Source organism: Sinocyclocheilus grahami, unplaced genomic scaffold (genome assembly GCF_001515645.1).
Source record: "Sinocyclocheilus grahami isolate Dianchi unplaced genomic scaffold, SAMN03320097.WGS_v1.1 scaffold176.1, whole genome shotgun sequence".
Lineage (NCBI taxonomy): Eukaryota > Metazoa > Chordata > Actinopteri > Cypriniformes > Cyprinidae > Sinocyclocheilus > Sinocyclocheilus grahami.
Window position 1 is genome coordinate 4,047,723 of NW_015505355.1, and position 20,012 is coordinate 4,067,734.

Consider the following 20,012-nt stretch of genomic DNA (forward strand, 5'->3'; position numbering starts at 1 on the left):
CTTCTTCTCTTGAACTGCATCCGGGTTGGCTGAATTACAGTCTTGCACTACAGCGCTACACTGGTCAAACCACGCTACTGCAGGCCCTTACATTAGGTCAGATGAGGTCAAATGGCTATTCGACAACAAAAATATTTGTTGACTATTATTTATTGTTGACGTTGTCGATAATGTTGACTAATCGTTGCAGCCCTACTCATAGCTTCATAAAATTACAGTTGAACCACTGATGTCACATGGACTATTTTAATGATGTCCTTACTACCTTTCTGGGCCTTGAATGTGGTAGTTGCGTTATTGTCTGTGCAGGGTCAAAAAGCTCTTGGATTTCATCAAAAATATTTTAATTTGTGTTCCGAAGATTAACGAAGGTCTTACGGGTTTGGAACGACATGAGGGTGACTGATTAATGACAGCATTTTCATTTTTTGTGTGAACTATCCCTTTAAGACTGAAAGAGATAATTGCTATTACAGCTAATATTAATAATGATCTTTTTTTGTGTGTGTGTGTTATTATTATTTAAAAGCAGGTATTCAGTGATGTGTTTGGACAGAAGGTAAAATATGAAATGCAAAGTATGGCAAAGTAAAAGACTGAAGAGCATTCTTATGTAGTAAAAGCAATCACAGAAGCCTAAAGGGGTTTGGAGTTTCAGTGTGTGTGAATGAGAACCCAGTCCAAACCACAGATTTGGACTGGGTTCTCAGTCTGCCTCAGCTTTCAGCTCTTTAATCTATCCATCAGTCTATTAACCCTCCATTTATTGATCTGTAATGAACTCTTTATTTGCACACAATAGATTAGTAGGGGATGAGAACCCTGGGTCACATCTTCAGTCTCATTACCCCCATCTGTCTTCTCTTCTGCCTCAAATAGCAGTCTCAAGAGTGTCAGCGCATATTAAAATGAACGCTACAAAGACATTATAACTTAGTGTGTTTTTAAGCATTTCCACAGTCTGAATGAACCACAATTAGGCCTAAATACTTTTACTATTATTATTGCTGATTTTAAAAGTAAGTTTGAAATGCCACAAAGCATTCCTTTGACTTTGGAAATGTTTTATAATGAGCAATAAGATCAATCATAGCACATGTAATGGATGGATTTAAGGTCAAACATAAGCTTTTGATTCGACTTCATGACATGTAACCCAAGATGAACAGGCCTTTATATCTGATCCCTTCAGTTACACTGTAATGATACTGTTAACCTCTGTAGTCTGCAGAAATGAAAGATACTGTGCTGTTCATGAATCAAATTCGGAGATATCGCTCTAAGCACCTAAGCCTCAGTACTGCTTAATGCAAAACTGATGATGCCGCTCTTCTTCATTCACATTATAAATTTGATAGGGCAATGAGGTCTAGACACAAAGTAATGGGAGAAGAGAGAGGAAAACAGTATTCGGAAAGGACCTCTAGCAGGGACTCAAACTTACTTTTTATTAAGGCAGTTTGACTTCAGAAAAAGGAGCAGAACTTGTAGATCTTTTGCACTGTGCTGTTTTGCATAGTTTATTCTGTTGGATGACATTTTTGACTTAAGTAACTTGCTTTTATTGCATTGCAGCCAGCTGGTGAAGTGGTAATAAAGGTACCATATACTATTGTAACGGTGTGAAATCATCCAAAATGTGATTTACTCATAAAAGCATAGATAATCCAGCAGTCAGTGCTATTACAGAGCTATGATTCTCCTGGGAGCAATAAAAGCAGCACAACACATTGCAATGCAATAAAGCTGTTTGTGGCATTGTAAGTTAAGATTGTTGTGTTAAGCAGACAAAAATTCACAAAAAAAAGCACCATTACATACGAAAGTCTTTGTTTTTGTCAGTGATTAATGCTAAATGTAACTGAAATTCCTACTGTGAAAGCAAAGCGCTTGTTGCAGTGTAAAGAGCTTTGACAATCTGTTTCTAACCAACCTTTTTAACCAAGAAGGATTGTAAAAACTATGATAATTTATTAATATTAGAGTAAATGTAAAGTTTTACGCTGCAAGGTTGAAATAAGAATTGATTTGGGGCCTCTAAACCTTTCATATAGCTGTGTGAAGTGCATAGCATGTTAAATAATAATCAGATATTTGCTGCCTGGATGTAGCATACTGATCTAACAGTATTAGAGCAAATGAGCAGGAAGAGGTTTGTGCGCTACTTGAGTCACTGGCATGCAAGACTAATTAGAAGTTGAAAAAGTAGATTCAAACACTCGCAATACTGCAGGGAAATTTGCTGACAGCTAAAGTGCAGAGATGTGCTGATTTGTATACTAATGCACTCTAGCATAACAGAGCAGTTACTGAAAGATGTAATATTTTGTCTCTCACTTCTGAGTGGATAATAACTGAGCCGCACCACTACTGCCTCCCCCATAGCAGCGGCTCAGCTGAAATACTGCCAATCTCTTTGAAAACATTCCAATGACTTTCAATTTAAAACAAAAGATAAGCTATTGAATTTGAACTTAAATCAACTATGTGAAAATGGCTCTAAAGTAACCGTTAGACAGATTGATGCTGAACTGTTTAAATATAATTTTCTTTGAGAATGCTACAAAAAATGCAGTCAACATTACTGTAACTGATGGATTACTTTTCATAAACCTGTATATTGCCTAAAATTTACGTAAACTGTCAAGTATATAAAAAGGTAAACTCGTTTGAAGTACTTTAACACATTGCCTTAAGCTGTACTCTCTTGTAAACAAATATATTAGCCTGTAATGTCACTGACTAAATCACCTTCCAACTTTTTTTAGTGTTTGTACACATGAAACTTTCTCACACTGGTGACAGTTTAACTAGGAAGAATCTGTGTCTATCCAGGTTTTACAGGTTTACAGCTTAGGCAAAATGAAAACAGTTCATCTGCAGTACATGCAATATAGATTATGAAATTAAATAGGCACACAGTCAGTGTTTGGGGTCACTTTATTATTTCTTTAATGAATAAACAGATACATTTATTTAGCAAGGATGCATTAAATTGATCAAAATGACAGTAAAGCTATTTTATGATGTTACTGAAGATTCATTTAAACTGTCTTTTCAGCAAAGCATCCTGAAAAAAATCTTTCATTGTTTCCACAAAAATATTAAGTAGCACAACTGTTTCCAACATCGATAATAATAATAAATGTTTCTTGAGCACCAAATCAGCATATTAGAATGATTTCTGAAGACTGAAGTAATGGCTGCTGAAAATTCAGCTATGGCATTCCTGGAATTAATTGTATTTTAAAATATATTAAAAAGAAGAAAAAAAAAAACTTATTGTGACGAGAGGGGCGGGGCCAAGAGCCGTGGGAACGGAGCGAGGCCGGTGGAGTAAATGCTAATGCGCGACACCTGCGCCACTCACTGGTCTCGAGTCCCACAGAGGAGCTCCGGAAGGATAAAAGGAGGAGTGACGACAGTGTTGGAGGAGAGAAGACCAGGCCTGGATTTTATTTTGTGTTTTGGTTCTGTTTGTGCGCGACAGTCGTCCGCGAGGGGCTGTCGAGCTATTTTGTGTTTATTTTATTATTAAAGTTTTCTTTGAACGTTCGCCGGTTCCCGCCTCCTTCTTCCCGAACTACAAACTTTGTTACACTTATTTTAAATTGTCAATGTTTCACAATGTTAGAGCTTTTACTGTATTTATAAACAAATCTTACATAAACTAAAACAGTTATGATTATTATTCTAAATTGTTTGGCATTTGACAGTCCTGCAACTTTCATCCTCTCATATCTGTCAAAATACTTTATTTCAGGATTTATTTATAAATATTTTTGTATCCCTGTTGTCTCACTGTTTGACCACACAATACACCTTTCTTTTTGCCATTTTTAACAATCCAGGAGACTTTGAAAGCCTTAACGTTTGTGACTGAAATGCATGCAGCACATAAAACAATTTGTGTACTATTTAGAGTACTATACAGTAGGGCCTACTTCAAGGACTGACAACCTGCTGCTGTGTGAATGTAGCTGTAGCCACCGCAACTCACCCTTACTGGACTTCTAGATTTTTCCAGCAAGTGTTTAAATGGGCTCAGACCTCCTCAGCTGTAATGGGAGTTTGTGTTTTGCTTGTGTTTGTTCAATCTGTCCATGGAGCACCGACTCAGATTCAGCTCTGAGACGCAGGGCTGATTTCCCAGAAAGGGCTTTAGAGCGAAGACAGAGATGAACAATCGCTTTGCATTAGGCGAAAACGCTCTGGCACAATCAATATCCTGTTTGTGTGTGAGTGCGTGATGGTGCACAGGGGATGTGGCTTGTTGCATGTGTGTGTTATGGCAAACAACATGATTGAGTATAAGAGGAAAATGGATAGAAACAATGGCCAAAAATATTCAAGAGCAGCTGAAAGAGGTGCATCTCCCTTTGTCCATCCTTTAAAAGCCCTCTTTTCCATTCTCATTACTCTCTACTTGTTCTCTTCTTCCCATTTAATCCTTTTCACTTGTTCACAGTCTCTCTCTTGCTTCACCTCTTTCTTCTCCCATCATAGTGTGTCCTCTGTTGCTTGTCTGCATGTGAAATCCTCTCTCTCTCTCTGTTTCTCCAGATGAGTATTAGCCAGCCGGTCGTGTAGAGGGTCCCTCACATCCCACCTGCAGTCATGAATGGTAAGAACACAGCTCTTTTGTGTGTCAGGGGCATGGACTTTCTTTAAATCCCATTATCATTTACTCACCCTTATGTCTTTTAAAACCCATTTAGCTTTCTATCTTCTGTGGAACACAAAAGGAGATGTGTAGGAGAATGCTCAAGCTGCTCTTTTCCACACAATGAAAGTAAATGTTTACCATGACTGCCAAGACTTGACTTTTGATGAATAACTTAAATTTCACTTAAATTTTCACTTTTTTTTTAATAGAGATCTGTCATATGGCTTCAGGCATCTTGGAATATAGTCATATGAACCATTTTTATGACCATTTTAATGTGGAGCTTGACAGCTTCTGGTCTCCGTACACTTTCATTATAGAAGAGAGCAGCTCCGACAGTCTACTAAATATCTTATGTGTTCTGCAAATGAAGGTCATCCAACACGGGGGTGAGTAAATGATGACCACAATTTAATTTTGGTTGAACTATGCCTTTAAAAGGATGAGGCTATGGAGAAAAATTCAGACGCAGCTCATTTGGCTTGTGTGCTGAGTCACTACAGAAAAACATGGGAAGTTCTTGTGTTGTAGAATCTTCTAAGACTGAACAGACTCTTAGTGATGTCGTTATCAGAATGTTCAGCGCAGGGTTTGTACAGAACACACCCAGTTGAAAGTTGTTAATGACTGCTTCCTTATTTATATAGGGACAGACTAATATTTGCTAAACTCTATAAAGGATTTTGACAATTTTAAAAAAAATATTTGTTGCACTTTCATAAAAATATATTTTTTAATTACCTTGAGGAGGTACCCTTTGTAGGTTAGTAGGTGTAATATTTTTGTAAGTTAATATTGTTGATGAAATAAAATAAGGTAAAAAATGTTTAAAAAATGTTTAAGACATAATAAAATAAAGTCAATTAATTTGAATGCTACAACACATTTGTAGGTTAAAGGAATTCACTCCATCTCTTTTCTAAATGCATCTTATTGATTTGATCATGAATGAATAATCTATGCATATGTTAGACTTGGACCTCTCTCTCGTTGCGTCCAATAATTCCATCCAGATAAACCCCGCCCCTTACAATCGACTGCAAGCTTTTTGATATGCCTCCATCCAATAAAAAACTATGATTTGGACCAAGTCCCTGCCCTATATTTTTTCTTCTTAATAATCCATTTCACTCGGATGTATGTCTCAATGCAGAAGAATAGATCGGTCACTACTTCTGTTACATCACACCTGTGGTGGCACCATTCTACCAGTGATGGTAAAGCATAGTAATACAGTACCATGGTGCTTTGAATTATACCATCATACTGAATTACTGTAATATTCATATTTAATAGTTTTTACATGGTACTTCATAGAATGTCATAGTTTTACAATGGTATAATGTATTACCAGAAAAGAAGGCACAGAAAGCAGTGAAAGATACTTTGAATAAAAGCGGCAAACAAATTCTGTACAATAAATGTATATCAAAATCCATTTGTGTCCAAAAACTTGGGAATACCTTTATACTTGTTTGTGAGGGAAATCTGAAGGAGCCTTTCAGATGTACTAATTGAGACACCAGTCTGCTGTGGTTCAAGTCAGCTCTCGCTAAGGTTTTAATAAAATATTTATCTTTCAGTCCAAGATAAGCTAGAGAAAGAGAGCAGGCAGGGTGAGTGGAGTTTGTTTAATATCTTGGGTGTGTTTTGATGTGTGACTTTAAAGTGAAGCAAAATTGAAGCATTTATTCTTTAGCTACAATTTCCTGACTTTAAGAAAATCCCAGGAGGGATTTTCAGGTTTATTTGTTGAAGGCTGCATCATGGTGGTGGTAGAAGTAGGAAAGCTGAGGTTGCAGGTTTAAATACTAGTGGTTGGTTCCTGACATAAGTCATATTTGTGTAATTGGCTATGAAGCTAAATTGCTACATCATCCCAAATAAATGCTAATTTCAGCACTGTGAGGAACATTTTGGACATTTATAGGAATGTGTTCTTTGTGTGTGTGTGTCTGCGAGCTTATTTTGTCTCTGTGAATACTTGTTCGTTTGTTTATGTATATGTGTGTAGTGGTTAATCCTCTTAGTGCTTTTGGGAAAGGGTTGCCTCTTCACAGTTTAATCAACCTGGAAGTGCACAGTGAGAAACAGATATTGTTTGCTTATAATGTGTGGTATTTTTGGATGCTTTATATGCTTCTGTAAATTACATATATCAGTTGGTATCTTAAATTTGTGAAGTTGTTTCTGTCTGAGCGGTAATGCTAAAGCACAAAAGCAAACCTGCTACATCTTCAACAGAGAAACACTTACTCTTACCACTTTAATAGCTAATTGGGCCTGGATTAGTAATAAACCTCAAGTAAATGCTTCACTGTGTGCATGGCCTGGAGGGATTAAAATTTCCCAAAGGAGCACCTGAATACACCATCACACAGACTCCCTGATTCCCACACTGACACAGTCCGTTGCCACGTTTCAATGTTAGGAGACCTGATTGTGGAACCGTTTGTCCTTGAATACTGTGTAAAATGTATTCATGCTTCTGCTTCATGAGCTGTGTCCCAACAATTCCACCAAAAATTTTAATATGTCCTGGGTTCTGCTTTTATGCTCACTGACTTAACATTGATGCTTCTGCTTCATGAGCTGTGTCCCAACAATTCCACCAAAAATTTTAATATGTCCTGGGTTCATGGGTATCCTCAGTGTCCTTGTAGTTACTGCCTCTGGTATCATATGTGCTTCACAATAGAACGACATTGCAGAGAAAAAAGCTGTTGCTTTGTCATTGCAAATTGTTTTAGCAAATCAGCCTACAGTATTTGTTTTACATTGTAAAATATTTTTTAATTGTTGCTCAGAACATTTAAAGGTCCCATGACATGCTGCTTTTTAGATGCTTTTATATAGGCCTAAGTGGTCCATAGTACTGTATCTGAAGTCTCTTTCCCGAAATTCAGCCTTGGTGCAGAATTTCAGCCACTACGAGCCAGTCCTACAATGAGCTTTCCTTAGGACGTGCCATTTCTGTGTCTGTAGCTTTAATGCTAATGAGGAGGAGAGAGGCGGGGCAACTGCCATGCTTCGCTCGTTTGCAAGCCATGATGTCTCGAGGAAAAAAAAATATTGCGCTCGTCTCGCACGGTAGTAGCTCATTTTCTCATGGGCGGGCCAAATTCTCTGGGCGGGCAAAGCAGAGAAAGGGGAGGTAACCTTTCCCCGTATGACGACATAAAGGGAAGATTCCAGATTGGGCCATCTGAGCTTTCATTTTCTCAAAGGCGAAGCAGGATACCCAGGGCTCGGTTTACACCTATCGCCATTTCTAGCCACTGGGGGACCATAGGCAGGCTAGGGGAACTCATATTAATGTTAAAAAACCTCATAAAGTGAAATTTTCATGCCATGGGACCTTTAAGATTCACCATCAAGACACTGGCTCCCCTAAGGAGATGATCAGATTCATGTAAAAATAAAACAAAACTGCTGACTATTAAACTACTGATATTACTAGTCGTGTGAGTGAACGTGATTTCAAACATATTCAAAGTACTATTGATTTCTTTAGAGCTTAATCATTTTTAATCTAGTGCTACTAGTTTGTTGAAAGTTGGACTAATTGCTCCTTTTTTGTCATAAGAAGTAGCTCCATTTTCCTGAAGTAAAGGCTGATTATCTCAAACTGTCAAAGAGTTTTTATCTTTTGTTGAATGAGCTAAATTTCCGTGAAGAAAGACAACACATGAATTCACAGACCTGCACTTAATTAATCATGATGGCCTTTTTCAGAATCTTAGCTCTGCTGACAATGCAGGAAAAATGAGCCAAAAGTAGTTTGTTTCCTCCCCAGAGAAAAAAGAGAGGCTGAGAAAGAAAGAATGAACAAGAGGGTGTGATAACATTTGCCCCATTCTTTCATTAAAGGAACAGTTCACCTAAGAATTATAATTTGCTGAAAATGTACACTCAGATGTAGATGAGTTAGTTTTTTCTTTGCACCAGATTTGGAGAAATTTAGCATCACTTGATTGCCAATTGAGCCTCTGCAGTGAATGGGTGCCGTCAGAATGAGAGTCCAAACATCTAATAAAAACATCACAAAAATCCACAAGACTCCGGTCCATCACTTAACATCCTGTAAAGCAAAAAAAACAACAACTAGATATTTGTAATAAATAAATTCATTTTTAAGATGTTTTTAACTTCAAACAGTTGCTTTTAGTTAAACTATAAGTCCTCTATTCCTAATATTGCTTTCTGCTTTCTCCACTTAAAAATAGTCTCATCTGAAACAGGAGAGAAATATGCACAGATCAGTTTTGTGCTGCACAGATCAATTCTCTGCTGGTATTTTGGCCAGCGGTTTAAAATTTAAATTCCTTAATGAGTATTTATTTCTGACAAACATGCAGCTTTTTACTTGACAAAACATTTATTGATGGTCTTGAGTTGGTGAATTACTTGTGGATTATTGTGCTGTTTTTATCAGCTGTTTGGACTCTCATTCTAACGGTACCCATTCACTGCAGAGGATCCATTGGTGAGTAAATGTTGTAATTCTAAATTTCTCCAAATCTGTTTTGATGAAGAAACAAACTCATCAAATTTTCATTTTTGGATGAACTATTCCCTCAACTAAATAAAGTTCCTTTTTGAAGGAAACCACATAGTCAGAGCTGCTACACAGCTGTATTTTTCAAATCAAGTACTGTCTGCACCTATTAAGAGCAGAGCCAAAACACCAGCAGGTGATAAAAGGCATGTCTTCAGCATTCTGTGTGAAAGCTGTGTTGAGATTGACTCACTTTGAGCATGTTAAGTGGAGCAGGTTGTAATTGGACACTGACATTTTTGATAGATCTTTGCCTGCTGCCTCTGCGAGACATCATGGTTTACAATAAATAGTAAATAATTATTATTGGCACTGTCATTCCATTAAAATATGTAAAATATGCAGCCTCTTTCCAGCCAGACATCTCTAATGCCTGGATCACACAAGCCAACAGCCTTTGTCAAAGAAACAGACAATCTTGCAGAGAACTGGCAGGAACTTCAAGACCCACAAAGGAGAAAAACAACAGCTGATCCAGGATGAGATCTGAGAAGACAAAACATAATAATCAAAAGGAATAAAATGTCTTTCACTTTCTCTGTCCCTGTCATTGTCGCAGGTGGTTTTAATATTTGGGCTATAACTCCAGAAGAGAGGGGGAAACATGACAAACAGTTTGACTCTCTGGCTCCCACTCTGGGTTATTTGTCAGGTAAGAGCACACACATACATGCACTACTGTTCATATGTTTGGTATCAGTAAGATTTTTGATACTTTTTGAAAAAGATGTATAATTTTTACTCGGCAAAGACACATTAAATTTGATAAAAAAATACAAGTCAAAAAATCCTGAAAATTTTTATCAAGTTTCTTGAGCAGCAAATCAAGATATTAGGATGATTTCTTGAGGATCATGTGACACTGAAGACTGGAGTAGTGGCTACTGAAAATTCAGCTTTGTCATCACAGGAATAAAGTGAAATTTAAAATATATTAAAATAGCAAACCGATATTCTTAAGTTGTAATATTATTTTGCAATATTTATGTAGCATATACGACACCTAAAACTTTTGAAAGGTAGTGTATGAACATGCAAATTATGCTCCATATACAGTGCACGTAACTTTTCTTTCTTTCTAGGAGATCAAGCACGAAAGTTCTTCTTACAATCTGGTCTTGCCACAGCAGTCCTAGCAGACATCTGGTAAGTATACACACATGTACACACACCCTTAATGTACATACACACTTAATCCGGTTTATCTGTCTTTCAGATGACTGTAACCCTTCCTATTTCTTTCTCAAAAATGTATTACATTTTAAGATCATTTAAGAAGCATTTTCACTTGTGGCACTTTGTATTTTTGACCCCATTGATATCTGTATGTTCCAATGTGATTGTGTTTGCTATTGCAGGGCTGGATATATCATAATAAAATCTGAAATGAATGTGTGTGGGATAATGTGCATTTGAAGCCACATACGTCTCTGGAGGGTGGTGGTTCCCAAAAATAACCTCTTCCTGTCTGTGATTAGTCTACTGGTGTAAACACTGTCGCCCATCCACAAACAGGATGTAGATTTACTGATACAGTATACAGAATGTCTGATTTGAGTTTATAGCGTTTGCTTGTTCTAAAATTCTCTTGTTCATAAAGAAATATGGTAGCATAACAAAGATCTGAGCTCATAATAATGCTGCTCAGTCATCACAAACCAACTTCTGGGTTTTTCCGTGGGGATTTTACTAGCAATTAGTGCTCTGTAAGCCACTTTTGATGAGAATATCTGCTTCCTTTATTTCAGGGCATTGGCGGATATTGGAAAGAATGGGAAGATGGACAGATTGGAGTTCTCTATTGCAATGAAACTAATTAAACTGCAGCTGCAGGGTCAACCTCTCCCGTCCAACCTGCCAATCATCATGAAGCAGACGCCTACCCCTGCTATGACACCATCATCACGCTTTGGTATGAGTTAATAACTGGTTATGTAATGCCATGTGAGGTTTGTTTGCTGTGTTAACAAGTTTATTGAGCCTCATTCATACTACAGGTTGGGACAATCATACTACAGGTTTTGAAGATGATGAAGACATATTAAGACATATAATATTATTTTAATATAAAATCTCAGAAATGTGTAACTGGACGATCTATCTGTCTGTCTAATACTATCAAATAAATAAATATTAGATGAAAAAGCTCAACTTAAAACTTGAGTGAAAATTAGAAACGTTGTCTTGGCAACTAATTGAATAATGTTAAGTTGAAGTACAAAAATGACTAAAACGGAAATAAAAATAAACTAAAGCAATATAGAAGTACAAAAATTTAAACAAAAGTTAATTAAAATATGAATAAATATTAGAATTGTATATAAATAATAAGAAAATTGAATTTAAATAGAATATTATTATTTATAAATAAATAAAAACATTTACAAATAAAACACTAAAATCAAAAATTATTTTACATACTACATGTGAATGTACAATGTGAAAATGTTATATTTAACATGATATTTAACATTGCATCTACTGATTATTGCATAAAACAGTGTTATTAAATTATACATTTTTATAAATGATTAATTTATAAAAATTATAAATTAATTTTTTAAATGATTCTAAACTGAGCGTTAGATGATGGCAAAAGTAAAAGAAATGTAAAAACAGCATAAATGAGCATGAACAGCTTAATATCCAATATATAGTTAAATGTGACATCGATACAAATTAATAAAAAAATCAGTTGACAATCAATATGGTACCAGTATATAACATAGAAATGATATCATATAATCTGGCTTTGATTTATTTCAGGTATGGGCTCCATGCCAAATCTGTCTGCCATGTCAGTAATGCCCATCCTAACTCCCATCCCCGCAGCCTCTGCTATGACCCCTTTGGTTCCTGTGCCCACCCTGATGTCAGGACCATTGCCTCAGATGCCCAGCTCTCTCAGTGTGCCAGCTTTACCTAACGGCAATGCAACTCTCTTCACACCAACACCAGGTACTGTAACACCTTCTATCCTAAATTCATGCACAAACCACCATTTTGCACAGATGAGCATTCAGTATGCATGTATTAAATCTATATGCAATGAGACTCAACCATTGATATATTGCATAATCTATAACTCAGTTACAAAGTTTGCATGTGCTTTAAGTAATTCTCTTTCTTCTGTTATCTTTCCAGCATTCCCAGTGTCCAGTGGATTGAGTAAATCTCACTCGCTCTTGGACCTTGTCTCTAGCAGGTGTGAAGCATGCATACTAAGTTCAACGCCCATGTTTGTATTAGAATTGGGTGTAATATCTATTGCATGCAAGTGTTTGAGTGTTTGTTTCAGTGATAGCTAAAAAATACTTCTTAGAACTGTGCTCTGAGACACCCTGTTACTCTGGGCTTGTTTTGCCAGCACTAGAAGTTTGTAGTAAATAAGAGTGTGTTTGCTGACAGAGTGCTTGAATAGCACAGCTGTCTCCTTGTATCTTAATAGGATCTTGTTAGGGTTCCTCCGAGAGTCATCCAACCTCCACATGGTTGTACAGAAGCCTGTAATAAACCCACTAATTCCTGCTCAGTGCCTGTTTAAAATGAATTTGGGTCTAGGGCTGTGCAATATATCTAATATACACAATACATTCGGAATGATTATCTTGACGATACAGAATTAAGCAACATCATGTATGTCGCAATCATTTTAATGCCCTTTTTATTTAGCCATAAACGTGCCTAAGTTTCTATTTCCATGAAATCTGTCCGTTTCAAAATTTTAGCTCAACAAGTCACTCGTGTCATCACTCTAGTGAAAATATATGTTGATTAATTAAATATTAAATATTGATGTTTATATTCATGCATTGTTACAATGCAAATGAATGACAAGAGTAAATGATTAAATATTATTCTCTAGATTAACTAGATTTTTTTTTAGTTATTGTATAAAATGAATTGATTATATTAAAAGTAATGAAAATGTACTCACTCTCAGGAAATCCCAGCTGTAGTTTGTTTCTTCATCAGAACAGATTTTGATAAATTTAGCTTTACATCATTTTTAACTAATGGATCCTCTGCAGTGAATGGGTGCCGTCAGAATGAGAACGCAAACAGCTGATAAAAACATCACAATAATTTATAAGTTAACCAATACCCACATGACTCTAGTCAATAAATGATCATCTTGTGCAGTGAAACGCTGTGTGTTTGTAAGAAACAAATTTATTGTTATGGGCGTAACTTTATTTACTGGGTCTAGGGCTGAATATTATCAAAAGAGTGAAAACTTTATATTTTTAGATATACTGCTCAGTCTTATTTTGTCTGTGCGTGTCCACCCATGTGTGCAAATATGTTTGGGTTAGTTTGTAAGGGTATTAGCCAGTCACCAGGATGATATCTCACTCTCTGAACCTCTCATCCTGTTCTGTCTATCATTCCAGCCCATGCCGAAGTGCAGAAGGCTGCTGAATCCTGTTAGTGTTATCTCAGAATATTTAAAAATCAGTGAACTGACAGCAGTGAGTCAGAATACTGCGAATTGCTCATTATTATGAGTTTTAATTATGATTTTAATGGTCCCGGTAGTGGTAATTACTGCACTAACAAGGATTCAGCAAATGTTGCTCAGATATATCAATTATTTAAAGTATAATGTCACAGCAGAATCTCACAGCACTAAAGGAAAAGCTGATTTTGCAGCTAGCCTGAGACCAGTTGTCTGTGTTTTATGATGGTCTAGGTTATTGGTTCATGAGAGGATTATATTAGTGTTAATGAGCAGCTGCTAAATGGAGCTCATTCGAAAAAATTTGGCATGCAAATGCAATTTCTGGATTCAAGAGTGCTGTACAAGTGAAAACTCTCAGGAATTATCTGAACACACGCAGATTTGGAAAATGAAGCGGATCTATATTTAGCATTAGTTAATGCATTAAAAAAAACATACATTTAGTAATTAGGTGCAACCTAAAACCTTAATCAGTTAGTTTATTTATTGAAAAAAGCATTACATATTAAAGGGGTCCTATTATGCTCTTTTACAAAGTCTTGATTTTGTTTTGGGGGTGTACTAGAACATGCTCTCATGCTTGGTGGTTCGAAAAACGCATTATTTTTCACATAATTTACATTATTAAAATACCTCTCTCCCCATCCTGGCACAAACGGCTCGATTAGTTCCGGCTTTGATGAAGGTCCGCCTTCCGAAAAACAAAATGTGTTGTGATTGGTTAGCTGTCCCAGTGCGTTGTGATTGGCGAACAGCTTAGACTGTGTTCATACTGCCACGCCTCCTTGCTCCGTCTTTCAACAAAAGCTTTTGGAATCCGGCACTGTTACTCACTTGTGTTGTGGAAAAAACTAAATATCTCCCTTTGGAGTGGACTTTGAGATTTGTAACTTTCTAGATCTTTTTTATGCCCAAACATACACACTACACACTGACTAAAATTAAAAAAGTGAAAAAGCATAATAGGACCCCTTTAAATGATCACTTTTATAGAAAAGCATACTAATCATTTATTTCTAAATTTCCACAGTTCTAACTCTTCCTCCACCACCTCCCTTGCGAGTAATTCCCCCAAAATGAATGCATCTGATTGGGCGGTGCCTCAGTCATCCCGTCTGAAATACCGACAGCAGTTCAACAGTCTAGACAAGCTGATGAGTGGATACCTGTCAGGTGAGTGTGTGTTTGTAGGCAATGGTAGTGTTTGCATATGATAGCATCTCTGTATACGTGTCATGCATTAACTCTTTTGTGTTTTTTTGAAGGTCCCCAGGTCAGAAATGCCCTCACAGCATCAAACCTCACACAAACACAGCTTGCCACCATATGGTGAGTTCAACAATCACTGTACTCATCATATGAAACACTCATTAATCTCATGAAGAACATGTTTTAATTACATTATTTGCATACACATCCTCCCCCCTTTGCGTTGTTTAATACATATTTCCATTTTTTCTTTACAAAAAGTCAATGTGTCAAATAGGCAGAAACTTGTTGAAGACCCATGCATTAATCACTCGCACACATTAAACCCTGGATCACACTGTATGGCTCGAAGCGGTGTGTTAAACACCTACTTCCACAGTGTTGCGTCTGCTGTTTAGGTGCCAGTTGGATTATTAGGAACTGATTCATCTATTAAACATTTGAAATGCTTCCAGGTTAATGTGTGTGTCATGTGTGTGCTTGTGCGTGGGTACATTATGTGTATATATCTCTGTCTTCAGGGCTCTTGCTGATGTAGATCGTGATGGGCAGTTGAGAGCGGAAGAGTTTATTCTAGCAATGCACCTGGTTGATATGGCCAAGACTGGGCGGCCCTTACCTCTGACTCTACCTCCTGATCTTGTGCCACCTTCACTCAGGTAAGACACACATAGACCCGCCCATGCTGGAATGAGTAAGATATGGAGGACACTGTGTTTATTCTGTGAGTTTGTGTTTGTTTTCAGACAAGCAAAGTCATGTGACCTGCTGAACGGACCTGTTCCTTCGATTAACACTGAGCTGATTGAGTCAGAACATCCACAGAAAAGCAAGAGTAATGGTATTTGCATATACATATACTATACGTACTAGTGGCCAACAGATTTTTGCCTTCCAATATATTGCATTTATACTATTTAATATATATGATATATTTAAAATGCATTTTAATGATGCTATATGAGCTATATACAGAATTGCTCAATTTAAAAATACATTTATTAATCAAAAGTGTGTGTTGCATTTTAAACCTGAGCTATAAAAACATGCATTTAGTACCTTATTAATGTATTTACCTATTTCATTATGCTCACATTGCAAAGCCATTAAAATAATCATTATCTATGTGGAAAGTTATCATCATGATCCTTCAGAAATCATTCTAATATGCCGATTTGGTGCTCAAGAAACATTTCTTATTATTATCAGTGTTGAAAACCGTTGTGCTGCTTAATATTTTCATGGAAACCGTGATATTTTTTAGGATTATATAATGAATGGAAAGTTCAAAAGAACAGCATTTATTTGCATTTTTGTTGTAACATTATGAATATCTTTACTGTCACTTTTGATCGAATTAATGCATCCTTGCTGAATAAATTGTGCAAATACGTACTCAGGTCACAAACACACACTGTCCTTATTTCTACACAGCATTGTAAATGATCTTTCTAAATATTGCTGATTCAGCTGAACAGTCTCTTTTGAGTTTGTGTTAAGATTAAATGCCTCAGATGTAACCTTTTTTTAATATACACTTTTCTGTTCTATATTATACTATTTTTATTGTGTTGACTTTGATAACACTTACCTCACCTTTCTGTCTGTCTCTGTCAGTGTCATTTGAGGATAAATTCAAGGAGAATTTCCAGAGAGGAAATGCAGAGCTGGAAAAACGACGTCTGGCTCTGCAGGAGGAGCAAAAGAGAGAGGAGGAGAGGAGGAGAGAAGAGGAGAGACGAGAGGAGGAGAGGAGACGACAGAAGGAGAGGGAGGAAAGAGAACAAAAGGAGAGAGAAGACCTGGAGATGGACCTGAGGAGACAGAGGGAAGAGGAGAGGAGGATAGAGAGGCAGAGAGAGCTGGAGCGACAGAGAGAAGAAGAAAGACTGAAAGAATTAGAGCGACGAGAGGCAAGTGGTGCATGCAAGGGCAGACAGAGGTTGAACGACCACTAGAATATTACAGCAAAGCCTCACGTTTTTTCCACATGCATAGATGTTGAATGAATAAATTGTTTATACACTAGGCGTATCAAAAAAACTAAATCATGATTAATCTCATGAAGGTTTGTAGTTTATATGTTTTCTTTGTGAACTGAGCCAGTATCTTTGTCCTTTAAATATGTTAAGCAAATATGTTGAGTGTTTTTATACAGTTTTTTCTTTAGTGTACAAAAATATGTACAAAATATACTAAAAAAATTATTAATTTTGTGCATACGTGTGTAGAGTTATATAAAATCTTCTTTAACACTGTATATATATATATATATATATATGTTTGTGTGTGTGTGTGTGTATATACAGTATACATACATAAACAGCTCTATAAACAGCATAAATTCATTTACAGGTACATATAAATTGACTGCATTTGCATAAATAATGTAATGAAATCAACTGTTAAAATATTAAGTTAGGAATATAGTGGTTAATTAAATAACACATCAAATAAAAAACAAAAATCTTAAATTATTTATTAGAAATCTAAAAACTTGTGATTGTTAATTAATAATTACTGTACTTTATGTACTCTTTCATGACAAAGTTTAATGCTTCTCTAATGCTGCATTTCATTACACAAGGAAAATGTGTGTGTTGATTGCCTGTCCTGGTGGTCTTTAGAAATCATAAAGAACAGAATGTAACTGTTGTAATATCAAAAGTAGGAAATTAGGTTAATTGCTTTAAAAAATGTAATGGTGTTAGATATATTTAATTAACTCATGAGTTAACCCTAATATATACTGTACCAGTGGAGTGGTTCCTCGCCTTAGGAAAAATGATGGGAGCATAATTATGTAGTATATTCATGTCAGAATGAGTGATTAGACCGTACATCTGTTGATTAACCTCTCCTTCTCTTTATCGCTCTCTCAGGAAGAGGAGCGACAGAGGCGAATGGAATGGGAGAAGAGTAAACGAGTGGAGCTTCAGACACAGAGAGAAAAAGAGCAGAGTGACATACAGAGACTTAAAGACAGGAAGAGGAATCTCGAGATAGAGCTGGAGGCGGTGGTCAGATTGCCATTTCTTCTTTCAGTTTTTTCCTTCTTCCATATACCTGTTCCCCATCCAGCCTCATACACCCTATTCTCTGGGCAATGATGATTATGTTATATTACAAATTAAAAACATTTCAGTCTTTTCATCTCCTAGGGTAACAAGCATAAGCAGATCTCTGATAGGCTGCGGGACGCCAAGAGTAAGAGGCAGATCCAGAGGACTGAGCTAGACCTGATCAATCAGAAGAGAGATAGTCGTATTACGGATATCAATTCCCTACAGTTGCAGTTTGAGGTAGGTTATGTTTTTGTTGCATGAATAGCATTGCATTCATTATTTTTAACTTATTTTTCATTCTTTCATTGTTGTACACAACTGTGTAAAAGTGTGATCAGTAAAAACTTTTTCAAGAAATGTATTTTTATTCAGCAAGGATGCATTTAATTGATCAAAAGTGACATTTATAATGTTACAAAAAATATTTTTCAAGTAAATGCTGTTCTTTTACACTTTCTATTTGTTAGTGAATCCTGAAAAATCATGGTGTCCACCAAAAAATATTAAGCAGCACAACTGTTTTTAACATTGATAATAAGATAATAATAAGAAATGTTTCTTGAGCAGAAAATCAGCATATTAGAATGATTTCTGAAGGATCATGTGACACTGAAGACTGGAGTAGTGACTTCTGAAAATTCAGCACTGCATCCCAGAAATAAATTATATTTGAAAATATATTCAAATAGAAAACATTTTTCGTCTGTTTTTACTGTATTTTTAAACAAATACTGTAAATGCCACCTTGGTGAGCATAAGAGACTTCTTTTAAACACATTAAAACAATCTTTAAAATAAATAAATTAAATAATAGTCTATATGAATGTGTTCTTGCAGGAAATTCAGAGGCAGCTGAGTCGCCTTGGTCCTGAGAAGCAGCGACTGACAGAGAGACTTCTACATATTATCCAAAACAACTCAAGTGAGCACTCACATAGACCTGAAGCAATCAGTAAATAGACGGGTGGATGACTAATTTCAACTGTGTCATCCCTCTTGAATTCAAGGCCTGGGAACATTGACGTTTTTATGTCCTTCTTTCTCTCATTCTTTTTCCCCTTTCAGGTCCTTTGATAAATGATGTGAAACAGAGTTTGTGCGAGAAAGATCTGAGCTGTCGGAAGCTGAAGGAGCAGCTGGATGTTTTGGAGAGAGAGACCACTGCGAAACTCTCACAAATGGAGCAGTACAACAGAGAAATCAAGGTCAGCGGCTTCTCTTACATTCCCAGTGTAAACCTCAACAACATTTAAAGTGCCGTGTTTTGATTAAAGCTAATTTGGGCTTTGGGTGGGGGTGTGCTCTCTTCAAAATTATTTTAAACCTCAATGTCCCTGTGAGGGACTCACTAGTTCGTTGTTCTCTATGTTCCTGTGATTAAAACCTACAGCTCAACTCCCAGCCCTGAAGGCAGAGGATTGAGCACTTCATTACATACTAACGTTCACACAGTTCACACTACTAAAGAAAACACAACACACATCACTAACACACTTACTGCACCGGCTGGTCGGATCGGAAACCCAAGCATTATACATGTGGTAATCAGCTATTGTTCAGTATACGTCTAATGTTTTCTGCTCCAAGCCTTTCTTTTTTTCTTTCTTTTCGCCTACTTTATCGTTTTCTTTCCTCCCACTGTATCTCTCCTATTTCTTCTCTGCCTCTTTTCCCCCCGGCTGACTTTATAGTTTGTAGAAATGGATGACTGTGTGCTTCAAGGACTTCTCTCTTTGCTGGGCTGCCTAACCAATCTCTTCCTTCTAATAAAGGTTGACCTGTCTTTATCTTTCCTTAACTCACACTCATCTCAAAACTGCCTGCCTTTCATTCATTTCACCTTTCACCCTAGTTATTCACCATGAATGAAGTCTCACTTTGCTCGTAGTATACTGGAATGAGCTTCAATGTCTGACCTCATGACCTTATAACATCTTTATAACATCTGTGCCATTTCATCACCTCATAATGGTGTCATTAATATATATATATATATATATATATATATATATATATATATATATATATATATATATATATATATATATATAT

The 20,012-nt window shown here is 36.4% G+C and overlaps 1 protein-coding gene across 6 annotated transcripts in view; it reads left to right on the top strand.

Annotated features, from left to right (window-relative positions):
• Positions 1-20,012, top strand: part of LOC107593809 (intersectin-2) — a 39,827-nt gene that overhangs the window by 8,958 nt on the left and 10,857 nt on the right. For 3 of the 6 annotated variants that reach the window (XM_016283683.1, XM_016283686.1, XM_016283689.1), the window contains exons 2-17: positions 4,564-4,624; positions 9,784-9,876; positions 10,307-10,370; positions 10,973-11,136; positions 11,991-12,182; positions 12,369-12,429; positions 14,717-14,859; positions 14,952-15,015; positions 15,417-15,554; positions 15,642-15,736; positions 16,513-16,808; positions 17,778-17,915; positions 18,057-18,197; positions 18,798-18,882; positions 19,026-19,165; positions 19,652-19,732. In XM_016283683.1, coding sequence (XP_016139169.1) covers positions 4,618-4,624; positions 9,784-9,876; positions 10,307-10,370; positions 10,973-11,136; positions 11,991-12,182; positions 12,369-12,429; positions 14,717-14,859; positions 14,952-15,015; positions 15,417-15,554; positions 15,642-15,736; positions 16,513-16,808; positions 17,778-17,915; positions 18,057-18,197; positions 18,798-18,882; positions 19,026-19,165; positions 19,652-19,732 — 1,902 coding nt within the window. In that variant the 5' untranslated portion in view covers positions 4,564-4,617. The remainder of the gene's footprint in view (positions 1-4,563; positions 4,625-9,783; positions 9,877-10,306; positions 10,371-10,972; positions 11,137-11,990; positions 12,183-12,368; positions 12,430-14,716; positions 14,860-14,951; positions 15,016-15,416; positions 15,555-15,641; positions 15,737-16,512; positions 16,809-17,777; positions 17,916-18,056; positions 18,198-18,797; positions 18,883-19,025; positions 19,166-19,651; positions 19,733-20,012) is intronic. The other 3 variants (XM_016283687.1, XM_016283688.1, XM_016283684.1) reach the window with 3 other exon arrangements.